The 25,016-nt window shown below is 41.2% G+C and overlaps 3 protein-coding genes across 5 annotated transcripts in view; 2 read left to right on the top strand and 1 right to left on the bottom strand.

The window, feature by feature from the left end:
• myo1d (myosin 1D) overlaps window positions 1–7,626 on the top strand; it is a 94,466-nt gene extending 86,840 nt beyond the window's left edge. Inside the window, exon 22 of the mRNA XM_018689436.2 lies at window positions 3,409–7,626. Coding sequence (XP_018544952.1) covers window positions 3,409–3,565 — 157 coding nt within the window. The 3' untranslated portion in view covers window positions 3,566–7,626. The remainder of the gene's footprint in view (window positions 1–3,408) is intronic.
• Window positions 7,627–8,742: 1,116 nt separating this feature from the next.
• On the bottom strand, window positions 8,743–14,259 carry cdk5r1b (cyclin-dependent kinase 5, regulatory subunit 1b (p35)). Of its 2 annotated transcripts, none has more exons than XM_018689437.2 (2): window positions 13,890–14,259; window positions 8,743–12,605 (listed from the first exon to the last, which is right to left on the bottom strand). In XM_018689437.2, exon 2 carries the CDS (start codon window positions 12,349–12,351, stop codon window positions 11,443–11,445), a length of 909 nt encoding a protein of 302 aa, XP_018544953.1. In that variant the 5' UTR covers window positions 12,352–12,605; window positions 13,890–14,259; the 3' UTR covers window positions 8,743–11,442. The 2 variants fall into 2 exon arrangements, with proteins under 2 accessions (XP_018544953.1, XP_018544954.1); XM_018689438.2 differs by having other exon boundaries at window positions 8,743–12,602.
• A 1,032-nt stretch (window positions 14,260–15,291) lies between these two features.
• psmd11b (proteasome 26S subunit, non-ATPase 11b) lies at window positions 15,292–24,162 on the top strand. Of its 2 annotated transcripts, none has more exons than XM_018689490.2 (13): window positions 15,292–15,451; window positions 16,588–16,689; window positions 16,883–17,079; window positions 18,921–18,978; window positions 19,338–19,532; window positions 21,082–21,226; window positions 21,336–21,396; window positions 21,861–21,923; window positions 22,094–22,219; window positions 22,656–22,691; window positions 22,782–22,833; window positions 22,949–23,091; window positions 23,180–24,162. In XM_018689490.2, the coding sequence occupies exons 1-12, from the start codon at window positions 15,361–15,363 to the stop codon at window positions 23,089–23,091; spliced, it is 1,269 nt and encodes a 422-aa protein (XP_018545006.1). In that variant the 5' UTR covers window positions 15,292–15,360; the 3' UTR covers window positions 23,180–24,162. The 2 variants fall into 2 exon arrangements, with proteins under 2 accessions (XP_018545006.1, XP_018545005.1); XM_018689489.2 differs by having other exon boundaries at window positions 15,293–15,451; window positions 23,175–24,162.
• Window positions 24,163–25,016: the final 854 nt, after the last annotated feature.

Below are 25,016 nucleotides of genomic sequence, written 5' to 3'. Positions count from 1 at the left end.
CTTCTTTTGCTTTTTATAACATTTATACTCTTTCTTGAGCCTCCAAGAGTTTGTCATCAACTTTTATTTCCACTCTGTCACTTAAACTCCTCTTTTGCTTCACCCTCTTCCTCCTCTTTCCTCCTCTCCTCCTATCCTTCATCCCTCCAAATAAAGAGTAGGAACTTTTGGGAGCAAGTGAGCTTGGACTCACATGCCATGAAGGGCAAAGACAGACAAAGGGAACTGGGGGCAGGGAAAAGGAAAGAATTGATTTTCCAGTCGGAGAGTCCATCCAGTAAAGGACTAAGTCTGCACTCTGGGCTCTGGCTGGCTCTGGCCAGCTCCTGATGGGAAAGGCCAGCCAGTGACCTTAAGACTCAACTGATCATGTTTTTTCTATTCAGAGATGAAGTGTTAGACTGGATTTTAGCAGAACGCCAGAGTATTTATTCAGAGGCAAGCTTTGGCTAGGATCAGCGAGGTGTCAAAGACCTGTTTGGTGTACCCGGTGGATATTTTCTGTGTGTGTGTACATGTGTGAGTGTATTTGTGTGTATGTGAGTCTAACCCTGTTTGCCCTTCACAAGCGCAGCGCAGCTGCAGCACAGCACAGCACAGCATCCCCTCTGGCATTTTTACTGAGATGGAGAAGTAATGGGATGAGAGACGGACAGAGAAAGAGACATATCACAACACACACAAACACGCACACAGTACCATTGGCTGGCTGGCAGCCATGACAGATGGGGGAGTTCAGTTCACAGGGGGTTGCCATGGAAACCAGAATCAGTGCTACCCTGAGCTTCTCCGCCCTGCATAAGCCAAGATACAGAGCTGCTCACACTCTGCAGAGGAGTGCAGCGTGGGCAGCAGAAGCCTTTTGCTTGTTGTTTATGACTTATTGTCGTTGCGCAACAAGTCAGTGTTATCAGTTTCACGACTCATTTCCCAAGTTTAGATTTGAGGCGGCTTTGTGTGAATCCATCTGTAATTGCGGGTAATGTATTTGTTTACAAACGACGCAGGCAGCCATGTTCAGTAACTGTGCCAGTGAGAAAGTGTGTCATGACGAGCACTTGACTGAACTGAAAGAGATGCATGTGTATTTATCACTCTTTTAGCTTGCTGTCACCACCCCTCCTCTTTGAGCCCCTTTACATTACATCTTTCCTCTCATCATCCCTCAGCCGCAGACCAATTATCGTACAGTCATCTTCTCATTGCCCCCTCCCATTTAGATTATGCTACATCCCCCCCCCCTCAGAAAAGCAGCCTCATAATATATGCCTTTTTCTTCTCACTCTTTGATTCCTATCATCGATCCTGTTTAAGCGCAAACGAAGCAAAGCACACGTTCACCCAGAAAAGGTCTAACTAGATGTGACAGGCACTAAAAGCCAATCCGCTGCTGCGCTCCAGCCCTGCAACACCATATGGATCATTCTCTAAACAGCACTCCCCCCTGATTTTCTTCTCAGTTATTCATCTTAATTTTCTTAGTCTGTGCGTTTAAACATGCACGCACATACACAATCTGTCCTGAGAGAGGAATTTTAGGACCATAATCGCACACAGCCTCCATTATTCTCCTCCACATATGCTCATATACACAACCATGTTCTACCCATACTCATGCAGCATCATACTCTTCATCATACGTTCTTCTAAAACATACGCTCTCACAGTGTACTGCCATGATAGCACATGTAGGACAAGAAGTGTCCCTGAACTCATCATGGCTTTCTGTAATGTTTCTAGCCGTGCATACTGTGTTTTCAGTGAGTCCATAAACCAGGAACTGAGAATATAAACTACAGCTGTTCTTTTAAAGGAATAGTTCCACATTTTGGCTAATATGCTTCCAGTATTGGTTTTCTTGCTGAGAGTAAGATGAGAGGATTGATAACCACTCTCATGTCTATAAGATGAATATGAAGCTACAGTCAGTAGCCAGTTAGCTTAGCTTAGTTTATGTTAGCTTAGCTTAGGTTAGTTTAACACAAAAACATTAGGAAAGCGCTAGCCTCTATCCAAAGCTCCCTGCCCATGGAAAAATGAGTGGATTGCATGTTTGTGCAGTCCAACAACAGATTAGAGAGACTCTCTGGTGAAACAAGCCACTCATCACATACCTGATAATCAGAGTAAAATCATTCAATAAAATAGGCTTATCAGCATGATTGTTTTTCTCCAGTAATTGGAACAGATAAGGTGTGTAAAAGCTAAAGTAGGCTACAATTGTTATTTCAGTATGTCAGATGCTTATTCAATCAACCTTTAAAGCACAACCATTGTCCACCCACACAGGTGTTGTCACTGATGTTGCCTGATTAGACCTCTTCTCTAGACTGTGTAGGTGTAGTGTTTGATTGACATCTCCCCACTCTCCTGTTGGTGTTGCTGCATTTTTCAACATTATCACTGGATGTGCTCCAAAGCCCATTGTGCTGTGCTGAGTAGGGTAGGGAAGGAAATAATGACGTCCCACAATTCCTTGCAGCAGTAACATGTAAAGCCATCCACAATAACATCCACTGTGGCAGAAGTACACAGCCTAGTGTGAGTACAGGTGGATTCTCTCATCTCTGTGGTTGTCTTTTCCTAAGTCTCCTTCACATATTTCCTTTGAGCTCATGATGTTTGCTGTTGAGGTCGAGGAGAAGTTGTCAGGAAAGGATGAAGACAGAATTTTTGTGACTATTCGACTGCAGCCTATGTCTAATCAGAGCAGTTGAAAACTCCTGTGTGGCTGTGCAGGGCCTTTAATATAGGCTTCATGCTAGCAGGAATTTGGCTGCCACAAACTAACTGTAGTGTTTCTGTTGTCTGAGCCACAAATTTAAAAATAAGTACAGATCTTAATTGAACCTTTTACACATATTTTTGTTGTTATCCACAAACAAAATAAATCTCTCTTATTATTCTCATGCACAATAGCTTTCAGTCTCACAACACTCCTGCAAAGGGTATAATGTATGTGAGAGTGTGATTTATGGCCCCAAGTAGTAGTGTGAGTCTGTGTGAGTGACTGCATGTAAGTGTGTTAACAGTACAGTAGTAGTATGTGAGGTGAAGAATAGTGGGATTTTTGTGAGATTATCATGCTGTGTGCGAGAGTAAGTATGATTTATGGCCCAAACAGCTTTGCATACTTTCCATCTCTCTCTCTCTCACATACACACTCACACAGTGGTCACTAATGGATCTGCATATATTATTCCTGTGAATTAAGCTGTGACTGTATGTAATGTGAATCCACTGGAGCAAGCTGTCAGTATGTTTAGAGTAGACTGAATGAATACTAAACGATTATACCATAAATGTTCATCACAAACAGTGCAGTCTCACTCCTGTATTCAATAACACATCTCTCTTTCTGTCTCATGCTTTCCTCTTTCTTCTTCCATCTTCTGTACACATCTGCAGTGAGAAGAGGAAGCTGCAGGTGAACATCGCGAGTCCCATCCAGTGCAGCATGAGTGGGAGAAAGTGCACGATTATTGTCGAGCCCAAGATCAACCAGTCACACCCAGACTTCACCAAGAGCCGATCTGGTTACATCCTGGCTGTTCCTGGCAACTAAAATCAGCCAAATGAAAAAACAGTGACAGCTGATTTCAAACCAGGCCGGGATGATGATGATTCACTTCTGATTCACTTCCTTTGTTTGTTTGTTGTTTTTTTTTTCCAGAACTGCTGATAATGTGACATTGTAGATAGCAGCTCTGTAAGAGGATTGGAGTAATTGAATCCTCAAATTGCAAAGCCATGCCAAATTTGACCTGTTTTGTAGTTTTTCCAATGAAAAGAAAGTGTATAATACACCTACTTGCAAAAATGTTTTCAGCTAAACAGGTTTAAAAATATGCACTACAAGATAATCCACCAAAGTGGTGTTGTTTCTTTTTATAATCCAAATTTCAAATGATTCGCTTTGTGCAATATTTAGTTTATTGTGGTTTGATTATTGTCAAGGTGAGAGGAGATTATGCGGCAAACTGTTCACAGAACCACTGATGTTGCATAATAAAAAAAAAATCCAAAGGCTTTGCAGGAATTTATAATCCCTGCAGCTCCCTGTGTAGGAGCAAGATCAAAAGAGAAACCCTAAAAAATGAAGTAAGATGATATTTATGTATGACTCTGTTTTCTCAGATGCTCAGTCAGCTTTGATTATCTGCTCTAAAATAGAAGAGAACACTAGTTGTGGATACATTCTGCGGAATAATAATGTAAGGAACTGCAGAGTCCACTCTTAGTACATTAAATGTTTACAATACATGTGGGAACAGCGAGTGAGAAGATGTGATTCAGTGGTTCAGGCAGTGTCCGATGCACAAATTGCAAATCTAATTCATTCTTAGTTTGTTAGTCACAGAATGTTGAGTAGGATGTGTTGAGCATATCCTGAACATCGCAACCTGCTACATACAAAGCTTTAAAAATGCATTAATTTAAATCCTGCATCCTATATTCTCTACTGCAACATCTGTACTTTTATTATACTCTTATACTTACATATTAAAAGTTAGAATATATTCTATTTGAGCAGCAGAAGATCACAAATGTGTATGCACAGCACTTATACTGCATTTAGTGTACATAGGGATGTTATAACTAATACTGAATGATACTGTAGAAGGCAAATATGAGGACAATAACCAAGGCATGACTTGTTTCCAAGAGGTATTTTTAGTTCATATTCTCTTAAAATGTAAGACTTAATGCTTCAGCTTAGCAACCAAGTGTTGCTGGCCAGTACTGTATAATCCCATGTGAACTCCAGCCCCTGAACATCGTCTCATTTGCTGTCTTTGTGCTAAGTGAGTAGCCTAATGACTTGTAGTGACCCTTAGTCCTTTGGAATAGTCTTCCGCTTGACAAATATCCTCTTCATCAGAGAGAAAGAGAGAGTGTGTGTGTGAGTGAGTGAGTGCGACCGCAACCGTGGGAGTGTGTGTACTGTATGTGTGTTGATTAGCTCCATTAGCTCTCCTCCTCTTGGCATTGTGACTGAGAGCCTGGCCAGTGGCCACAGTGAGGGAGTGACAAGACGAGAAGGGTGTGAAGTCTGTAATCAGACTGCTGTCCTGCTTTACCTCCCTGTTTAATATGGGAATGACTTTTCGCTTGAACACTTGACAGTTAGGAGACTCTGTTCTCTTCTGATTGTGCTAAATTCCCCTCACTTTCCTCCATCCAAATCACACTAATCACATCATCAACACTCAGAGTTTGGTTTGTACTGTTCTCACAAGCTGTCGGCCGTGCTGAAAGTTTTAACTCTGTTTTCATTCTTTGTAAAATGTTAGCACATTACAATATGTTCTTTCTCCAGCCATTGCAAAAAATTGTGGCAGCACAGACGCTGATAAGAAGGGCTTTATACTGTGTGTTTAATATTAACATCCATCCACAGATTGAGTGCATAAGGCAGATATGATTTTGCTGTTCTGTAAACAAACAAATTATTATTGTGAAAGTTGATTCTTGACCTTGAATCAGCAGTGGAGAAAACAGTCAGAGATTCATCAGCAAATTGAGTTCGTCCAGTTGTCATGGAAATGTAGATGTTCATTTTAAAGACTCAGTCAGTCATATAGGGACTGTATGTAGAACTCAGTGAACCACTAGAGCCGGTCAGCTAACTGCTAACACGCTTGAGTACTGGGAACATGAGACTAAAAGTGTAAGACTTAGCACTCTTTAGTTACACTGGTTGTCCATGGCACTTTGTTTTCAGTATTCAGTCAGCACCTGTCAAGACATATTGCCACTTGAAAATGGCTTCAATTTGTGTGTCTAAGTCTAACACAGCATGAAACATTTGCATCATATTTCATAACAACTGGGCAAACTCCACCTACTACTGAAGATCATGTGGTGTGGTCAGAAGCTCCAGAGTGGCAAAATGCCTCTTATAGAACATCCTCATTGCTGAATATGGAAGGAGTTGTACATAGATGTGTGATTTTGTTAGCTCGATATTAAAGTCATCATGATGACAGGATGAGAGACCCAACATTGTATCGCCTCTGCACCCACAGAGACTCATTTGTATTGTCTCTGTGTAAAGACTGAGTAAAGAATACTGACTGTGGGCTGAGGAACGACAGCCCAAGGTTATGAATCGGAGCTCCCTCTGCGTCTGGCCTAGATGAGGAGGCGGGGGCACTCTCGTCAACTTCACTTCAACAGGAAAGGAAACTTGTTAGCAGTCATTTTAGCCACAGTATCGCAGCCTTCTGATTGTGCCAGAACGTTGTCTGAACAAGTCGTTTATCTTAATTAGTTTGCGAGTGCCCCTGTCTTTTGAACAAGCAAATCTCCACTCTACCTCGCGGCTTTGTGGTGGATGACCTTGTTCCTGTTGTTTGATAAGGCGCTGCGACACAGAAAAGAGTTGTTTGGGGAAATTGGTGCATTCACAGCGTGGATTAAGGAAGTGACATTGGCAGAGTTAATAGACAGAGCTTAGGTGCAGTGGCTGCCTGTGATGTGTGTGTGTGTGTGTGTGTGTGTGTGGTGTGTGTGTGTGTGTGTGTATGTATGTGTACTATAACACTGCAGCTCTCCATATCCCTCAGCATGGTAATCTCCCACAGGGCTTCTCTTCTCCTCCTCTCTGCTCAGCTATTCACCGCTCATCATTAGGATGGACTCCGTGTCACTTCTCACTTCAGCGCTCCTCTCTTTGCTTTCTTAAGGCAAAAGGGGGTTGGTGAACAAAGCCTCGCTTGGCCTGAGCCTCTCCTCCTCTACTCCCTCTGCTTTCTTTTTTCCTCCCTCCCTCCTTTTCCACTTCCCTTCCCCTGTCAAATCACTTGGCTCCTCGCCCAGCTGGGCTGACTGTACCGTCCTGCAGGGCAGTGAAGGTTTTCCTGTTTTTGTATTTTTGTTTTTCTATTTTCCTTCAGCCGTCCTGTGCCCAGGAGGCGTGCAGAGGGAAGGGGAAGGTACACCAGCAACAAAACATCAAACAATAGGAATATCATACAGCAACAAAAGCAAGACAAAGCTGAGTATGTTAACTAGAAATGTAAATACAGTGGATCTGAAACCTATGAAAGGGTGAGGATCGTGTCATTTCTTTGTTATTGTAAACAAATCAACACTCAGCATTGGTCACTATTCATTATATTGATTATCAGCTTTACCGCAGGTGTAAAAATCACAGGCTTGACCTGATTACCCCTTTATCAATGGGCATGAAGGAATTTCTTATATGAATGTTAACACTTGGAGACTTGTGCCATTGTGTTCTTCCCTTCTAGTCTCTCTGTAGTGAGAGTGTTTATGTTCCAAACGTATTTGACACAAGCTCGTCCATGTTAGCCAAAGGGTAACAAATTCCATTTCCTTTTCTGTAATTTATTCTGTGGCTTTAAGCAAAATCTGTACGTATACACCACTCACTCAGTATGTGCCTAATTTTATATTAAGTTTATATTTTGCATATTTGTGTAATATTTCACTATTACATACCATAGATATACTGTAATATCCAGACCAACTCTAAAGGGAACTTTTGTAATACTGTTTTGTGCAAATATATTCTGTGTAAATGCAGATTCTGCATTCCATGATTTTCCATAATGAAAAAATATTTCATTAATCATTTTATTAATAAATTTATTTGCTTCAGCATCTGCTTCATTTGTGGGGAGAGTGCGTCTGCTGGTGTTGATGTTGTTGTAATCCACATGAATCAGCTGGAAGTTGTTAGTCTAGATATCATGGGAAGACGTTACATTGACTCAAATGTTTCCCGAGGCCAGCCGTATAGTCCCTAATGACGTGATAGCTGGATGGGGCTCATCGTTAATCCACCCACCAACAGCTGTTTTCGCGGAGTGACGTTGAGACGACTAAAAACCCCTTCGGTCGGCATGACAACGCCGCTTCCCACTGCCACCATGTCAGCCATCACCAGCTACCTCAGCAGGGGTTTATAATCCTCTGGCTGATGGATGACTGTCGGCCGCACGGAGTGGGATGACTCCTGTTATTTCAAGGGCAGTGACTAAGTAAGACTGGACTGACTGACCTGGTGGTTAAATAAATGGGAGTTAATGGACAGTGAGTGATATGTAGGAGTGAACTGACCCAAACTAATCCATGTGGGGGGAGGGGGTTTAGTGTATTTTGAGATATAGCAGTGATTTCCAACCTGTGTTCATCAATGTGTGTAACTGGATGCTCCTCAGTGAAACTTTGCTCTGTGAATGCTGTTTTGAAAGACATGATGATGTGTTTGCAAAAGTCAAGAGGCATAAAAAGACGAGCGACGGCCTTGAACGATCAGTGCATTTTATTTTTCCATCACAGTACAAAAATAAATTAAAATAAGCAGAAACTAACTGAAAAAAGTTTCAATTACAGCAACAGCTTTTTTGTCTTTTTCCAAAAAAAAAAAAAAAAAAAAGATTTTTATTGAACAGCATCAACACCCCTCCCTCACCCCACAGACACAAAACCAAGTCCTGGTTACCAGTGTGGTCGGTGTTTGCTCCTTGTCCATAAGAAAACAACATGTCACACATTCTTCTGTACAAATAAAACGCTGCCTTTCACACATACACACACACACACACATACACACGCACATTCACACACACATGCAGCCACTGAATGCCTCTCTTTTTGAAGTTCTTAACCACTGTCTTTTTTTTTATCTACAAAGTACGCAACAAGATACAGAAAAGAATTTTGACAGAAATCTTTAACTATCACTTGAGTCTTTTTTCATATTTTATCAGCTTTTGAAAGTATTTTCTCAAACAACTACTCAATGATGCAAAGTGGAGGGAAAAAAAATGGCACATTTCAAGTGAGTCGGGGCAAGTGGACAGAGAAGAAAAAGATTCGGGAGGTCTCTGTTTGAGGCCCTTTACCCGAGTGCCCTGCTTTTTTTTCTGCCAGAGCAGAAGCCCGTCCAAAGTGCGTGTCCCCCCCCCCCCCCCCCATTGTGCCGGTACAGACACTCTAAATGAACCGTCTCTCACCGATCTAACTCCGCACGGCAGCCACAGATCCGCGGCAGAGGAGAGCTGTTCATTTCTCTGATTCACACAACACAGCAGCAGCAGAGAGACCTTTCATTCAACTTTAAAACATGACAGAAGCCTTTTGTTGGCACCACCAGTCCGTTATGCTTTTTTAAAACAGCTTTTCAGAACACTGCAAAGGAAAGAGAAGTGTCCCCATTATTATATTGAGATGTAAAAACCAGTAAATATGTCATCTCTGGGTGGAAATACTGTAGCTTCTCCTGTCATTGCAGTCATTACAGAGGAGTACCTTCAGCTATCCTATGAAAATAAAAAGCTACATATGTCAGCTGCACTGCATGCTTTCTGTTTTGGTTGCCATGACGTTCCCATTGCACACTGATGCATGTCATTTTAGTTTAGTGGATTCTCTGATTGAAAACATTATTATTCCTACAGAGGTCCCCTCATCTCCTCCGGCCCCCCTAGATGAATGTTTGTGATGTCGCCTCACGTTTGATGCTGATGGATCATCCTCAAGGTAAGCTGTGCTTTTCTGCAGTGACGATGAAGTGTCGTTGAAATAGTTTATCCCCCTGGAAAAATGTGTGTGTGCTTTGTCGTTCTGATATGTGTAGGCTGCTCGTGCACGGCCGGTGTTCAGGGCTTTTCCTTCTATAAAAGCTCAGTGGTTTGTTGTTCTGTCAAGGTGTCCTTGATGATGTCACTTTGGTGATGGTCAGATTTAACATTGGTTTTGATCTAAGGGCTTTTTAATTAGATATTCACTGATAAGTCCCTGTGACATTCATTTGCATAAACCAGATCAATCTTCATTCCCACCAAAGATAATCACACCTCTCTCCCCGTCCTTCCCTTTTCAAAGTCTCTCGTCATGATTTTTCTTTGACATTAAATGTGCCTAAATGAATAAATACGTAAATGGAAATAAATTAGGTGTCAGTCAGTAGTTATTAGTAGATGAAAATCCACCCCATCATTCAACAGCTTGACAAACAGTACAGTATCTCAGAGTGTTCTCGAACCTGTGGGATTTTCATCAAAGATATGGCACTGTTTTAACATTTTCTATGCTGAATCATAAGCACAAAATCAAACATCATTCCAAAGTGGTTGCAACACAACCTATCGACAAAAGTACAAAAAGAATTTCCCTGGTAAACAAATAGCCTATTTTAGCAAGCATAGCTAAATAAACTAGTGTCACTTTGTTCACAGCATTCTCTAATGCAGATGCAGTTGGTTTATAAATCAAGTAAAAAGAAGAAAAGTAATAATTGCTCCTGCTCTCCCAGAAACTCTGTAAAATTGCATGGCACACGTGCAAAACATTACATTTCTAAGTAAAAAAGGAAAAAAAAAAAAAAAAAATCAAAGAAAGCTTGTTCCAGAAAAGCAATAAATAAGCCTCCATAGGTGTAAGCCTCTGGGGAGAAAAACATCCATTAACTTGTTTTATTTTTTTTTTCTAGATGAAAATAAAGTAGGTCTTTCTGAACACACACAGTATGACCACTCAACATCGGCCACGTGTCCTCTGGTTGTTGTCTTTTTTTTATCAAAAGTCCCACAATTCAGTGTTTGCTCATTGTCCAATCCAATCAACCCTAGTACCGTAAATGTCCTGCTGCAGAGCCACAAACACAAACCCACCAAAAAAAAAAAAAAAAAAACATGGATCCAGCATCGATGGCCCCCCTGCTGTTCTCTCCACAGTCGGCCAGATATGCATTGCAGCAAAAAAAAAGTGTCCATCGTGTCCGTATGAATGTTGAAGACGTGGGGTGTTGGCATTCCAAAGAGCCGGGGTTTTGCAGCCTGGGAGGGGAGGGGGGGGCCTGTTCATCCGTGATGCATGAAGAAAGCCAGTCAGGCGATAGCCCTCACCCTCCTGCAGTAGGCAGTGCACGTCACAACAGTCAGAAGGTCACTGATAGGCTGCTGGCCTCAGTCCTGTCCACATTCAATGCTGTAGATGTAAGCTTCCTTTTCTAATGTTTTTTTTTTTTTTTGTCTTTTTGTCTGAATTGTTTTTAAGATTTTCAGTATAGATATATATCTGTATGTTAGCAAAGGATTTACTCAAGTCTGGCATTTTTTGTTCATATACTGTTGCCAAAAAACCTTCATTCTCAGATTTCCAGAAAATCCATCCTCTGTTCATTTGAAGTTAGAGTTTGGCCTTGATAACTACAGGCAAAAAGAGTGCTCTCGCTTCTGAAACTCTACGCCCCATTTTAAATAAACTCCAGTCAAAATAAAACCAAACCTCCCGACAGAGCTGAAGATTCTGATGTCAGCCTCACTAGATTCAGAGTTATTCTATGTAAATATCAAATTGAACCCATCCCACTGCAGTTTAGACAAAAAGAAAATTGTCAAAATGCCAGACTGGAGTATGCCCCACCTCCCCTGTCCCCTGTGCCCCCTCCCCCCCCAAAGCATCCCCTCACCGGTCCAGGCCGATGAGCAGGCGGCTCCTCTCCTCCTCCTTCTGGCTCTCGTTCTTCAGGTCAGCAAACACCTGAGTGAAGTAGTGTGGGTCAGAGTTGATCTGGAGCATCTTTGTGCTCATCAGGTTGATGATGGAGAGGCAGCGGTCCCAGAAGGTCTCCTTGGAGCTCTCCACCAAGAAGGGTTTGAGGGGGTAGGAGATCTCGTTGCCCATGTAGGAGTAAGACAGGTAGAGGCAGGTGAGCAGCACTGCCTGCAGCTCGTGCTCCGTGGCCACCTCGGAGGAGACCACGTCGCGGCACAGCATGTAGACAAAGACCACGTTGGCAGGGGTGATGAATCCCTGGTCCTGCCAGCCCTGGAGCAGCAGGGAGCGGTCCACGCTGCGCAGCCACAGCACTGGGTCAGTGGGTGACAGGTGCTTCAGCCGGTAACAACGCCGGCACAGAAACTCCCCGAGGCAACGCAGCAGCTCACTGGTAGAGGCCTGGACGATCACTCTCTTAGGGGTCCCGGGGGCCACATTGGAGTTGGTCAGAGGGGCCTTCTTGACAGATGATGCTGTGTTGTTGGAGCTCTTGGTGAGAGCTGGAGTGCTCTGATCCTGGGTGAAGGTGGACAGGTTAGCACAGGACTGTGACTTCTTCAGGTTTTCATTGTTCAGGTGGGTGACATTGTTCTGGTAGGTGCCGTTGGGCTGCACCTTCTTGGAGCCCTTCTTCTTGGCCGACACTGCTACAATCCGCTTCCAAGGGAGCACGTTGATGAGCGAGTGGCGCTTCAGGTTCTTGTCTTTGGCGTTCTTGCTGTTCTGGACAGCTGTGTAGTGGCCCACTGTGGCCGGTCCATCCTCAAAGAGGGCCGCCTTTCGGTAGCTGGGTGACAAAGACAGCACGGTTCCCATGGTGACTGTGTGGAGGCGTCCAGGGGCTTTAGCCGCACTGGGTCAGAAGAGCGTCTGCCAGGGGAGATCCTGGGGGTCTCAAACCTTCAATGCTTCTGGGAGTCGGGAGTCCCGGGCTACAGGCTGCCACTGGGCATCTAAAGCTTTGAAGGAGATGGTCCTGTAAACAGCTCTCTGAGGGGGAAACGATCACCTCCACTGAAACAGCCTCTCTTGTGTTTCAGCTCTTTGTCTGTGTCTCCAGATGGCCACTGCTGAAGACGAAAAAAAAAAAAATCAATAATCAGAGAAACACTTGGTAAAGGACCGGTTCACTTTAAGCTATCCGTGTTTACAAGTAGCAAAAAATGTTGATATGATATCAAATCTATAATCAATCAACTTACATGAGATAATATCACAGTTATCAGGTCTGTAATGTTCTCATGAACATGTGTCTGAATGGTTTATGTGACAGCACCTCAGGCTTATTAGCAGTATTGATTTGACTCAGTAAGTGGTGGAATGGATCAGCCTATAGCTTATACTAATTAATTCAAGCGGTATAGATCCGCCTTTACTGCAAATGTAGTCTAATAAGAAGGCAATCATCCTCACACTGAAAACGGTTTAGGGTTAAATTGTGCTACAGCTTCTATTCATCTGCAGTAGTTTATAGAGCTCAAGCAAAATTATAGCAACATGGTTGATCGCGCATCAGCTCTTCAAAGGGATTCTGCTCCATATTTGATTGAAAATTGATCCTATATGATGAATTCATGAATATTTTATAATGAGAGATCCGTGTTTTATGGGCAATGGCCGACAAGTCACACTGAGCCATGCGCCATCCTCGCACTAAAATGGAAGACTGAAACGTAAACACCATAATAACAGGTGAAGGTCGCGCTGGATGGATTTAGGACTCAGCGTATTAAAGCACAAAGCCAAGGTCATATCATTCACCTTCACTGAAACTAGATAAACAATGATATGATGATTTTTGTTTTCTTCGCACCACGTATTTTCCTCCTCGCTGCAGCCTGTGCATGTGTTTGCTCACTTGCGCAGGATCCAAAGCTGCTCGATCCATCATTCCATCACCCTGCTATCAATCTGATGATTATCTGATCAAATCAAGGGGGAGATTCCAAAACAGCAGCTTGTAATGTGACTTCACTGGAGGACATTTAAAGGATTTATTGGGGGCTTTCCTGTCATCATGAGTTGTGTACATCGGGTGCTCTCCATGGTGCTGAAACTGAGCGTCTGCGTCGAAGTGAAAACGTTGGCCATAATAGGCGGTGGCAAAAATGAAGGAAACGCACGTCTTTTCCTTCGTAGCCGTTAATATCTCACAGTATGTCGGTGAATTTGGTTTTGGTTTGTCTACAGCTTCAGCTTCACATCCCCAATACCTTTCAGTTTATTACCATATTTTCCACAATTGGATGTAGCTGCGCATCACCTGTTTTCAAATATAATGAATCCACCAATCTGTACAACCTGAAGAACGACACGCTCTGCACCATAATGTTCCAAAATCAAAACAAACTTACCAGATCTCCTGCTTAATGAGAGAATATTTGCGCTGTAGAGATGATGCTCCGCGTCTCGAGCCTGTTTTTCCCTCACAAAACGGGATTAAAACATAAAACCATCTCGGAGAAGATAAATGCAACAAAGAAAAAAAAATAATCCGAGCCGAGGCAAAAAGCAAAGCGGTGAATGAACACGCCTGGTGTCGGCGGTGCGCAGACGATGGTAGGCAGTTGTGGAATGGATGCTTAGATGAGGATGTGCTCCTGGTCCTCCTGGCCGCGAGATGCGGATGCTGCGAGGGCTGATGTTGTGTTGTGTCACTGACTGTGTGAGGATGGCTGACGCAAAGGCGGTGGTGGGGCGCCGCTCTGCGCTCTGTGCGCGGTGCTGTCTCTGCTGGGAAACAACTCCGCCTATAGTCACACACAGCAGGCATCATACAATCTGAACCCAGTGAACTCTTAGGATGTTTTTCTTCATGTAACCGTTAGCACCAATGTGAAGTGTGGCCATGGGTTTCTGAAGGCAAGCCTATATTGACTGTGGAACTTTTGTATTACAACTTCGTCCCATTTTAGTCGCAGTGTAGGCTTTCAAAGTGCATAATATCTGTTCTCCCGTGGAGGTTTGCCTGTGTCTGTGGAACTCCGTTATGACTTATATTTAAACCCTTTTACCATTTGAGCATATACTGTTGTTTTATTCAGTGTTGGTCACGAGCCAGTAGTCCATTACAAATATAATGGAGATTCCCCTTTGACCACTGACACAAAACTATAAACACTCATTTAAGAAGAATTTTAGTTTTGCATTTTATTGTTCAGATGTTCATTCGAAGACCTGACTTGACTAAGTTCAATAATACTATAAACTAGATTAGAACTAGACTTTGGGTAAGGATGACTGACCTGAGTCACCTATGTTACTCTGTGACGAATTAGCATCATGTGTGCGTGATTTTTTTGGGTGTGTGTTGCAGATTAACTTGAAAAAAAAGGACTAAAAAGAGTGGTCACATTAATCATTATTTCATTTTATTTTAAATAAGCTGTCCAGAGGGGCCTATTTTGCTTCTGTGACAGTATGTAGGGTGATTAGATGCCCATAGACATAGCCTATATATATCTATATCTATATCTATCTATCTATCTATCTATCTATCTATCTATCTATCTATATATATATATATATATAGAGATATGTAGAGAGAGAGAGAGAGAGAGAGAGATGTTAGAGTGATTCCAGGTGCGGGCTGTTACCTGGAAGTGGATGAAAATAAATGTTTTAAGTCTCCGTTATTGCATTGAATATTTCCATCCAAATTAAATTCGCAGGGAAACGAGTTTCTGATGAATGTTTACGGACCCTTTCATACAGAAACTACATTTCCCAAAGTCTTTGTAAACCGTCGTCACTTACGTCATTTACGCTAAGTAACGTAACGTCTCTGCACGTAATTTTCATTCAAGCAGCATTTGAATAAGGAAGATGGCGGCTGCAGCGGTGGTTGAGTTTCAGAGAGCCCAGTCTCTCATTAGCACGGACCGCAACGCCTCTATTGACATTCTCCATTCTATAGGTGGGTGTTCAGCTGGCGTTTTGAGACGGACACCGTTCGTCTGACCATCGGGATTTGTAATTTCTCAGTCAGTCTCGGGCAGCGGGGTTAGCGTGCTAGCTAGTAGCGTTCAGTAGCAGGAACCGGTGGTGTGCCGTGCTGACTCACTGCTGAACGGTGGGCAACGGTAACTGCTAGTAGATGTTAGCCAGTTAGCCCGTTAGCGACTCCGCTAACTTTAGGCCTGAGCGTGAAATATGCTGTAGTTTTCAGTAATGTTGTGTTTTTAACTGTGTAGTTTGGTCTTGTGATGTTGTGTCACTGACCGCAATTTTCAAGTTAACAACCATTAGTTCTACTTGAGACTGTCACTTTAGCATGATTACTGTTGCGGCTAACGTTATTAGCTTGTTGTCAAATGCCTCTAACCTGTGTTATCGACACAGTCAGTGCGACGACTGCTAGTAATTTGCCTAAGTTTTCTTGTGTGTTTGTGTATTTGTGCACTTAGAATTACATGGAAATTGTGTTACTGTCAACTGTAAACAGATCTTACATTTCCCATAGGCACCACTGTCTTCAAATTGCCTTGTCACACCAGCCCGTTTGCTGTCAACTGTCCTGACGTCTTGACAAAACGTTTCTATATTTCTCAGTAGTGCTAAAATGATTAATTAGTTACGCTTTCAGTCATTATGTTAGTAAATTACTCTACTAATATTTTGACAATGTTGCTATTCATTTAATACACATATAGCCAAACATTCACCGGTCATGGCCTCAGAAATGTTAGGATAAGATGCTTTTCCTCGTTCAACATCCTTGTAAATTGAGTATGTTAGGGGTTTGGACTGTTAGATGGACAAAAATAGCGATCACGACAGGCTTTGGGAAAGTTTAGAAGACATTGTTTTACTGACATCTTATAAGCTTAAAACAGTGGTTAATTAATGAAAATAATTCTTAGTTGGAGTCCTAGTTGTCAAATTGGTGTGTGGCTTTCCATAACACAAGACTTGGTTTTCAATCTTAAAAGTCCTGAATTGATGCTTATATTAACAGACAGAATATCACACTGTGGTCCTTGAAAATTCAGATTGAATCATGTTGTAATTTGAATTGTTTCTAATGTTAACTTGTTGCCTCTCTTTTAACAGTGAGGAGAGATGTTCAAGAGAATGATGAGGAAGCGGTCAGGGTTAAAGAACAGAGCATCCTGGAGCTGGGGACACTGCTGGCCAAGACAGGACAGGCTGCAGGTAATGTTAAATCACTGAAAGGTTTTCATGAAGTTGCTGTGAGTCATCATTTCATATTAGTTCATATGCCTATTTCAGTTTTGCAGCTAAGTCTAAAAATAATGTAATGGACTCTAATGGGTGATGGTATTTGATATATGTTTTCTCTCCCTTCAAATATTTATGATATATTTTCTTTTGCGGCTGTCTCCAGAACTAGGGGGCTTGCTGAAATTTGTGAGGCCTTTCCTGATTTCCATCAGCAAGGCCAAAGCGGCCCGGCTGGTCCGCTCTCTGCTGGACCTCTTTCTTGACATGGAGGCAGCAACAGGGCAAGAGGTAGAGCTGTGTCTTGAATGCATCGAGTGGGCTAAGGCAGAGAAGAGGACCTTCCTACGACAGGCTCTGGAGGTAAGGAGGATGAGTATAGTCTAGTGGGTCATGTCACAGAGGTATAAAGTGCACAAGCCCACAAAATGTAACTTTATCCTTACTGTTTGTGCTGTACCTTCAAATGTTTACTGGAAAATGCTGAAATATGCCTCACTGCCAGAACTGGTTATCAGAGCTAAAGCACATGTAGGAGACAAGTGTAATATAAAGTCTTCAAGAGGAACATAATTAAGCTTATTTTGTTCTTTTGAATAGGCCAAAAATTGTCCATTTGCCACAGATACAATCCACCAACAAAAGCTGATGTACTTATCCTCTCATCTAACCCTAGTTAGTGCTGACATGCAATGCTGTTTATGATTATGATAGTGAAAACAAAAGCGTTATCTCCAAACATATATAGCAGCTGTGGGAGGGATCAGATTTAACATGTTTTGACTCATGGAGTGAGAGACACTGATTTCAGGCTGGTTATAGTGGAGCATTTGGGTGTCAGTAGATATGCAACATCACCACTGTGGAATTACTTTTACTGAAGAACATATATAAACAATTAGCTTAATGAATGCAATGAAACTAGTTTGTAAACTGTGCCTGAAGAAAGTGACAACAAGAGATGATAATACATCTACTACACACTGCCATCTATGATGACATCACTCCACTAAGCAGCCAAAATGTGCTTTGTGGCCAAATCACTGCCAACAGGTTCACACTCAAAACCAGAAATATCTGGAGCTTTTGGCTGTTGTTGTAGAAGAAAACTCTGTAATGAAACTGTGGCATGTATGAGTGAGTGGAAGCTGAGAAGAGGGGACCATGTTATTACAGGCAGCAGGTTGCCTTGGGCCACACATTATGACCAATGTGATGGAAGTAAAAACAGATTACAGGAGACTTTGCTAATAGTGCTGTGTCTGTGCCATAAGCTCAGGCTCAAAGAGTCTGCCCTAAAACACTGTTTTTAAAAACAGAAATGAATTTATTTTTCTGTCCATATCGACTCAATGAATTTTAACTTTAAATAATAATATAATAATGACTTCTAGTTTGAATATTTCCAACACAATGATATTGTTTCCGTTTTTAATCTATCCAAAGCACTGGTTGTGAACATCAGGTTTGAACCCTGTAAAAACAGACTAAAAGTTTCTTTTCAGACTTCTGTACCATCATTCATCATGTTTATCTGCAGTAGCTTGTAGCAGTAGCTTGAACAGAGAAGAATGTAAGATGAAGTCAGATATCTGCATTTTAAGTAAAATGAGAATCATATGCATTTGTGTAAAGTTGCACCTTTTGAAAACAGCCGTTCCACCTCCTCTCTCTGGCACTCTTCTGTAAGAAGTAATTCTAGGAAATGTAGGATTGGAACTCAGTTATTTAAAACATTCCTCCAAGAAGTGTGCGTGATGGCATTTCAACTAATTTCTTCCTTGTATTGACAGAATGCAGCGTAATTTGATGTGTGCACTTGGTCCCACACATCACATTTCCATGGTATTTCTTTAGTCACTCTTTTTTGTTTGTGTCACCTGCAGATGGAAAATAGCAAGTAGATAAAGCTCTTTTTAACAGATGAATCTTTTTTGTACATGGCAATTAAATCTTTGACAAAAAATAATAAACTAAACTTTTAATATGAGCATTTTTAAAATTTATGAATTACCAGTATCGTGAAACAGAGACTGGAGCTTCCATCAATGCTGATTGAGTGAAAGTTAAGATTCCTGTCTTTTTGTTATAACTGACACCCTGATAGTTTGTTGCCTTTCAGGTAAATGCTGCAGCTTTTTTGTCGGACAATATATTGGCACAGCTGCTCTCTGCTTATCTAACAGCACTCTCTTTCCTTTCAGACACGGCTGATCTCACTCTATTTTGACACCAAAAGATACCAGGAGGCCTTGGCGCTTGGTGAGTGCTCAGAGCCCAGGACTCTTGTAGTAAATGACCTTTCATCAGAGACTTTACAAATAGGCAGATATTGCTCCTGGCCCTGACATATTTATCAAACATGAATGCCACACAGATGTTTTCTAGGCCACCAAGAAACACACATACTTTGAGAAGATATCTTTTATTCTTGCAGTCTTATTCTGCCAAAGTGCAACAAGTTAAAAACAGTTAGACATGTTTTTACTTACAGAGGAGAAAGAACAGCACATATCAGGACTATAATTGTACATTTAGCCTCTAGCTGTTTGCAAAATGTTATACAAGGTTATTGCAACAGTTAATTTGCATGACATCATTAACTCATTTCCTTCCCTCAGGCTCCCAGTTGCTCCAAGAGCTGAAAAAGATGGATGACAAAGCTCTGCTGGTGGAGGTGCAGCTGCTTGAAAGTAAAACGTACCACGCTCTCAGTAACCTGCCCAAGGCCCGCGCAGCCCTCACCTCAGCCAGGACCACCGCCAACGCCATTTACTGTCCTCCAAAGCTCCAGGCAGCACTGGACATGCAGTCAGGTCGGATGTGTTCATTATTCTCACTTCCAAATCTTGGCTAGGCTATAATGAGAACAGAAAGGTGGAGTTTATTAAGGCAGGGAAACTGGAAACTGTGGGAAAATAACTTTCAGATACAAAAGAGTGATTATCATTATAATTTCTTTGCATTTATTTTATTGCTATATTCCACCAGGTACCTTGGAAGGATAAACAAATTACAAAATAGATTTGGTGCTATCAGATAATAATAGACTTAAGTGAAGGCATTTCAGTTGTTAGTCTTCTTAATGTAATTACACCTGTTCTTTTCCTGTTATGGTACTATAAAAAGGTCTATTGGGGTTGTTGTACAGTTGGTCAAAGTGGGAGGATCCTAGTTTATGGGTCAGGAAAGCACCTGGCCTTGTATCTACATCTCACAAGCTCAGTTACCTTTGGGAGACCTAAGGTCTTACAAACATTGACTCAGGTAAGGATTCAGCTGGATACTCCCATGCATACTCGACCAGTTGGTAACTATTCTGATGATACTGTATGTGACTTGCCTCAGGTCCAAACAATTATTAAAACAAAGACAAATAACTACACAGTGAGTGGTGTGTTCTTCCACTCAGGTGTGGGGAGGGTTGAGTTTAGAAAGGAGCTGTCAATCATTTATTGTGTACCTGATATGACTGGTTATCTTACCAGGCTACTGGGAAGTGATGGCAGAATGAAAGGGCTACGTATTAAAGCCATTATGTATGACTGTTTAAGTGATTATAGCTTTCAGGTTATTCTGATTCTGAGCATATGGTTTTGTCTGTAGAAAAATGAGACAATCCCTGTTGTCCACTACGCTGTCTCTCTTTGATTCTACCACCAGGGGGAGTCAGACAAGCCTGAGCTGTGTAATTCAGATTCTACACAGTGTCTTATCACTTGCTTGTATCATACACTACACAGTGCCTTTCAGTTGACCCTTTCTTCCTTTTATTTCAAAAAGCTGATGAGGGTTTTATTATTCAGATATAACCGATGAACACTTTCATTGGTGGTTTAGAGCAATAGAATTTTTGTGGTTGCCCTAAAGAATTAAAATTTGATTTATATAATGAATATGACTCCAAACCATCCACTAAGCAACTCCTTTTCTCTGCAGTTGCTTATAAAAGGAGTATTTAGTGTGTTCTTCAGTGACTCAGCTCAGTTTACACTGATAATCTCAAGTCACACAGCATGACACTTAATAACCATCTATAGCCAAAACAAGTCACGTCAGCCACGCCAAGCAGCTCTTCCACCCGAGCTGCGAGGTATGATAGTATAATGCTTATTCATGGCTTTGCAACAGCAGTGTGAACAAGAAAAAAGAGTTTATGACTAATAGCTGTGTAACTTCCATCATCATGATTAAGTGGTCCTTAAGTCAACATATGGTGGTTTTATTTTTTCTACATGCAATCATGTAGAGGCAGCACTGTTTATCTTCAGCCCAACAAGTTTTTCCAGTTTTTGTTGACATTTCACACATTTGTTTTGGCTATAGATGGTTATTAAATGTCATGCTGTGTTATCTCTGTTACAGGGATCATCCATGCAGCAGAGGAGAAGGACTGGAAGACGGCCTACTCCTACTTCTTTGAGGCCTTTGAGGGCTATGACTCCATCGACAGCCCCAGAGCCATCACAGCACTCAAATACATGCTCCTCTGCAAAATTGTACTCAACTCGTGAGTTTAAACTTCCTGTTACATTCATATAGTACCTGTGAATTATTGCCATTAATTATGCAAATTTATATAATTGATTGTTCATTTTTCTGTTGCTTCACTCTTTCAGACCAGAGGAGGTACAAGCCCTGATCAGCGGTAAACTGGCCCTGAGATACACCGGCCGACAGGCAAGTACCAGCCATTTTGTTCAAGGCAGTGATGTCATTTGTTTCAACGCCCTGCAGATATCAGTTATTTTTGTTTTCCTGATGTTACTGTTGTTTTACACAATAAGTATGAATGAAGATGAAATACACAGTAAATGACGATGCACACTGTTTGAACTAAACAAAATACAGGCTGCTTTTGGAGGACAGGATTGCTTTATCCTGTTTTGTTTAGGACACTCTGAAACACATGAATAAAAAAAGATGTACTGCTACTTGTCCACTTTAAAATTGTTTGATTCTTTGTTTGATTTTTCAATGTAGGTCTCTGTTTCATTTTTTATGGTTACTTCAGTTTCTGTTTTGATCATTTTAAAAGAAAATGATCTTCACTGTACTGAGTCGACACCTCCGTTTTGTGCAGGTAAACAGCTTCATTAAGCTTTTTTCTGTAGAATGACACTTGTTTGTCTTTATCTGTTTAGACAGATGCACTGAAATGTGTTGCCCAGGCCAGCAAGAACAGATCATTAGCTGACTTTGAAAAGGTAAGAATTCTTTTAGTCCTATCAAATCTATAGCTTTCCTTTGCTTTGCTTCTTGATTCATTATACCTGATGACATAAATAGTGTTGCTCAATATGTAATTTATGATAATGGAGTTTGTGTACTATTCAGTATTTCAACTTTTTAAAAGTTAAAGTTTTCTATCTTCCAGGCCCTAACAGAGTACAAAGCAGAACTGAGGGATGACCCAATTATCAACACTCACCTGGCCAAGCTGTATGACAACCTGCTGGAGCAGAACCTCATCCGAGTCATTGAACCATTTTCCAGAGTACAGGTAGGGAATAGCTAGGCTTAGCCTTTCAAAGGAAACTTCCCAATGTAGTATTTTATAGTAAAACCTGGCTGCACTGATCACCACTAAATCCTTACATTTGCACCTCAGCATTGTTTTTTGTTTTCTCATAACTTTGTGTTCAAACAGGTTAGGTTTTAATGTAACTGTTACCACAGAGTGTCAGATTTTGATGCAGTAGTGGCTACATCAGTAATTTTTTGCACCATGCAATCCCATTTTCCTAAGAGTCTTCGTATACCTGCCCTCTGATAATCTCACTGTAACATTGTATTCTGCCTCACACAAAAGGCATTCTTTTTTATCAGTCTTTCTGAAGAACAAATACTGGGGCATTCATACTGTTGTTCCTCATCATTTTAATGAAGACTTAATGATTAAGATCTTTTATTTGATTTACCTCTCCCTCTGTTTTTAGATAGAACACATATCGGGTCTAATCAAACTGTCAAAGGTATGAGTTCTCCAATTTTTCTTGAGCTTTAATTCACCATCTGTATCTCTACAATGCAGGTTTAAATATATTTTTTTCTTTTCTTTTTAGGGAGATGTTGAGAGGAAATTATCACAGATGATTCTGGACAAAAAGTTTCACGGTATTTGGAATTATCTTTGCCTATACAAACAAATATCAGACATACTGTATGCACTTTACAGACAGCACAACAGTCCTCAGTGAACTGTAATATGTATTTTGTGACACTACTGCAGGAATCCTTGACCAAGGCGAAGGCGTCTTGATCATATTTGAGGAGCCCCCAGTGGACAAAACATACGAAGCAGCCTTGGAAACAATTCAGAACATGAGCAAAGTTGTGGATTCACTTTACAACAAAGCCAAGAAGCTGACATAGGTAAAAAGAGATGTCTGTCAGATAAGAAGCAGTGCTTTCACACTCTTTCTTCTCTTCTAAAAAGTTTTCATTTTCATCCCCAGAGTAGCTTGCCATGGCGGTGAGATGGAGGAACTGTGTGTGTTTGACCAGCGTGTGTTAACATTTTAAGGAGGGGACAAGGGAGAGCAACAAGAAGTCCCACAAACTGCAACAAACAGGATTCCCCCATCAAACTCCCCCCTCCTCTCCCTCAACGGACAATTTCATCACTTCTATCGTTTGTTTTTTTATTTCTTCCTCTTTAATTTTGATATCTCTTCAGGATTCTGTATAACACTCAGCGGCCAAATCAGGCCATCAGGGAATATTGTACAACCACAATAAAAGATTAAAAGGTTTAAGAATACATATATGTTTATATCTGCTATAAGGTTGGGCTTACCAAGCCTTAACCTGACTCCACTGCAACCTCAAAGGTGCAACATTGACCTCTGTGGCCTCAGACTCTGCTGCCGACTGTGTATGCAGAAATGAGGCTTTCCTTCTTCTTGTCCATATCTTTCAGAAGCACACTCTTCAGTTTTTGGAAGGTTGGGATACTCCTTGGGATACTGAATTTTGGTCAGAAAGCTCCCTCTAGCTGTTTTTTTTCCTCATCATATCAATGCCAACAGTTTTGTCCCCACTGTATTTCAGATATGTATTAAACTCACTTTATTTGTTTTTGGTTTTGTGTTTTTTTTTTTTTGTTTAAAAAAAACATCAGATGGTTGCCACATGTCTGCCCCCTCCTGCTTATGTAAGTTTATAGAACAGACAGGATGCCATTTCACCACTAGTGCCACATTTTCTGGCGCTTCTGTTTGCCTCAGTTTTTGGGTGCAATATGAAATCGGAGGGCAGAGGTGGAGATTGCCTCTGAGCGTCTGTGAGTTATCCCTGAGTGAGTAATTCTCCATTGTTAGTTCCTAGCACTAGTGTGGTATGCTAGTAACCAAACAATTTGTATGGTTTTGATTTGGTTTTGATTTTTTTGTTTTTGTTTTTCTCTTCTAAAGACATTTTCAAAATAAATATTTTGTATTTTAAGGATTTTGTCTTGTCTCTTGCAAAAAAAAAAAACAAATGCTGATATCTGATACCTGTTTGTCTGGTAAGCTATAGTATTCCTTGTAACACACTGAGAGTAAGAGAACTGGGGATTTTCATGATGCACAGTGTATTTGAAATGCACTTAAAATGGTAATGTGACCCAGAAATGTATGCAAGGTATCTAGGCAGACAGAAATCTTAAAGTTAGCCCACAGGAATACAGATGTTCACACTATACATTACAGATTCCACCCAAGAGTCTCTTCTTCCTGCTGCTGCTATATTTGTCACTAATTTGAAAAAGCAATCTCATATCAAAGGGCATTAAATCAGTTTAACTGACATCTTTGGATTGTCTTTTATTTTAACTTTTACACAAACCATGTGATGTTTACCCATGTTGTCAAACCTGGGTACAGAGATGTTTTGAACACTTTAGCTGGCTAAGTTCACAAGAGATACATGAGCATCTGTGGACCACTGCATCAACAGGTGCTTTTCTACAACACAACACTACAACAGCTTTGTTTCCCGATTATCAAGACAAACAAGTTCTCTTCATACAATAGCGATAAGACACAAGTGCCACAGAAAATATTTTCCTCCTTTTAAAATTTCTGACGAGCAGTTAAACACAAGCGCGTTATTGTACATGTAGCTGTCATGCCCCAGGCCTCAAATATTAATTCATAAAGATAAACATTTTAGATTTGATGCCCTTCAATATGTGTTTACAGAGGTACAGCTTTTTACTGTGACCCTTTCAACATCTAAAATAGATTACTTTGCCTCTCGAGTTCAAACTTACTGTTTTTCAATGATTACATTCATGCATTATATTTTAGAAAATA

Source organism: Lates calcarifer, linkage group LG23 (genome assembly GCF_001640805.2).
Source record: "Lates calcarifer isolate ASB-BC8 linkage group LG23, TLL_Latcal_v3, whole genome shotgun sequence".
Classification (NCBI taxonomy): domain Eukaryota; kingdom Metazoa; phylum Chordata; class Actinopteri; family Centropomidae; genus Lates; species Lates calcarifer.
This window is presented reverse-complemented; position numbering and strand designations above follow the sequence as displayed.

What these genes read in the sequence shown, in the direction of transcription:
- psmd11b (XM_018689490.2), top strand. Translation starts at nt 15,361, where the DNA reads ATGGCGGCTGCAGCGGTGGTTGAGTTTCAGAGAGCCCAGTCTCTCATT. An exon ending in TGAGATACACCGGCCGACAG is followed by an intron (nt 21,397 to 21,860) that starts GCAAGTACCAGC and finishes TTATCTGTTTAG; the next exon opens with ACAGATGCACTGAAATGTGT. An exon ending in CATTAGCTGACTTTGAAAAG is followed by an intron (nt 21,924 to 22,093) that starts GTAAGAATTCTT and finishes TCTATCTTCCAG; the next exon opens with GCCCTAACAGAGTACAAAGC.
- cdk5r1b (XM_018689437.2), bottom strand. Translation starts at nt 12,351, where the DNA reads ATGGGAACCGTGCTGTCTTTGTCACCCAGCTACCGAAAGGCGGCCCTC.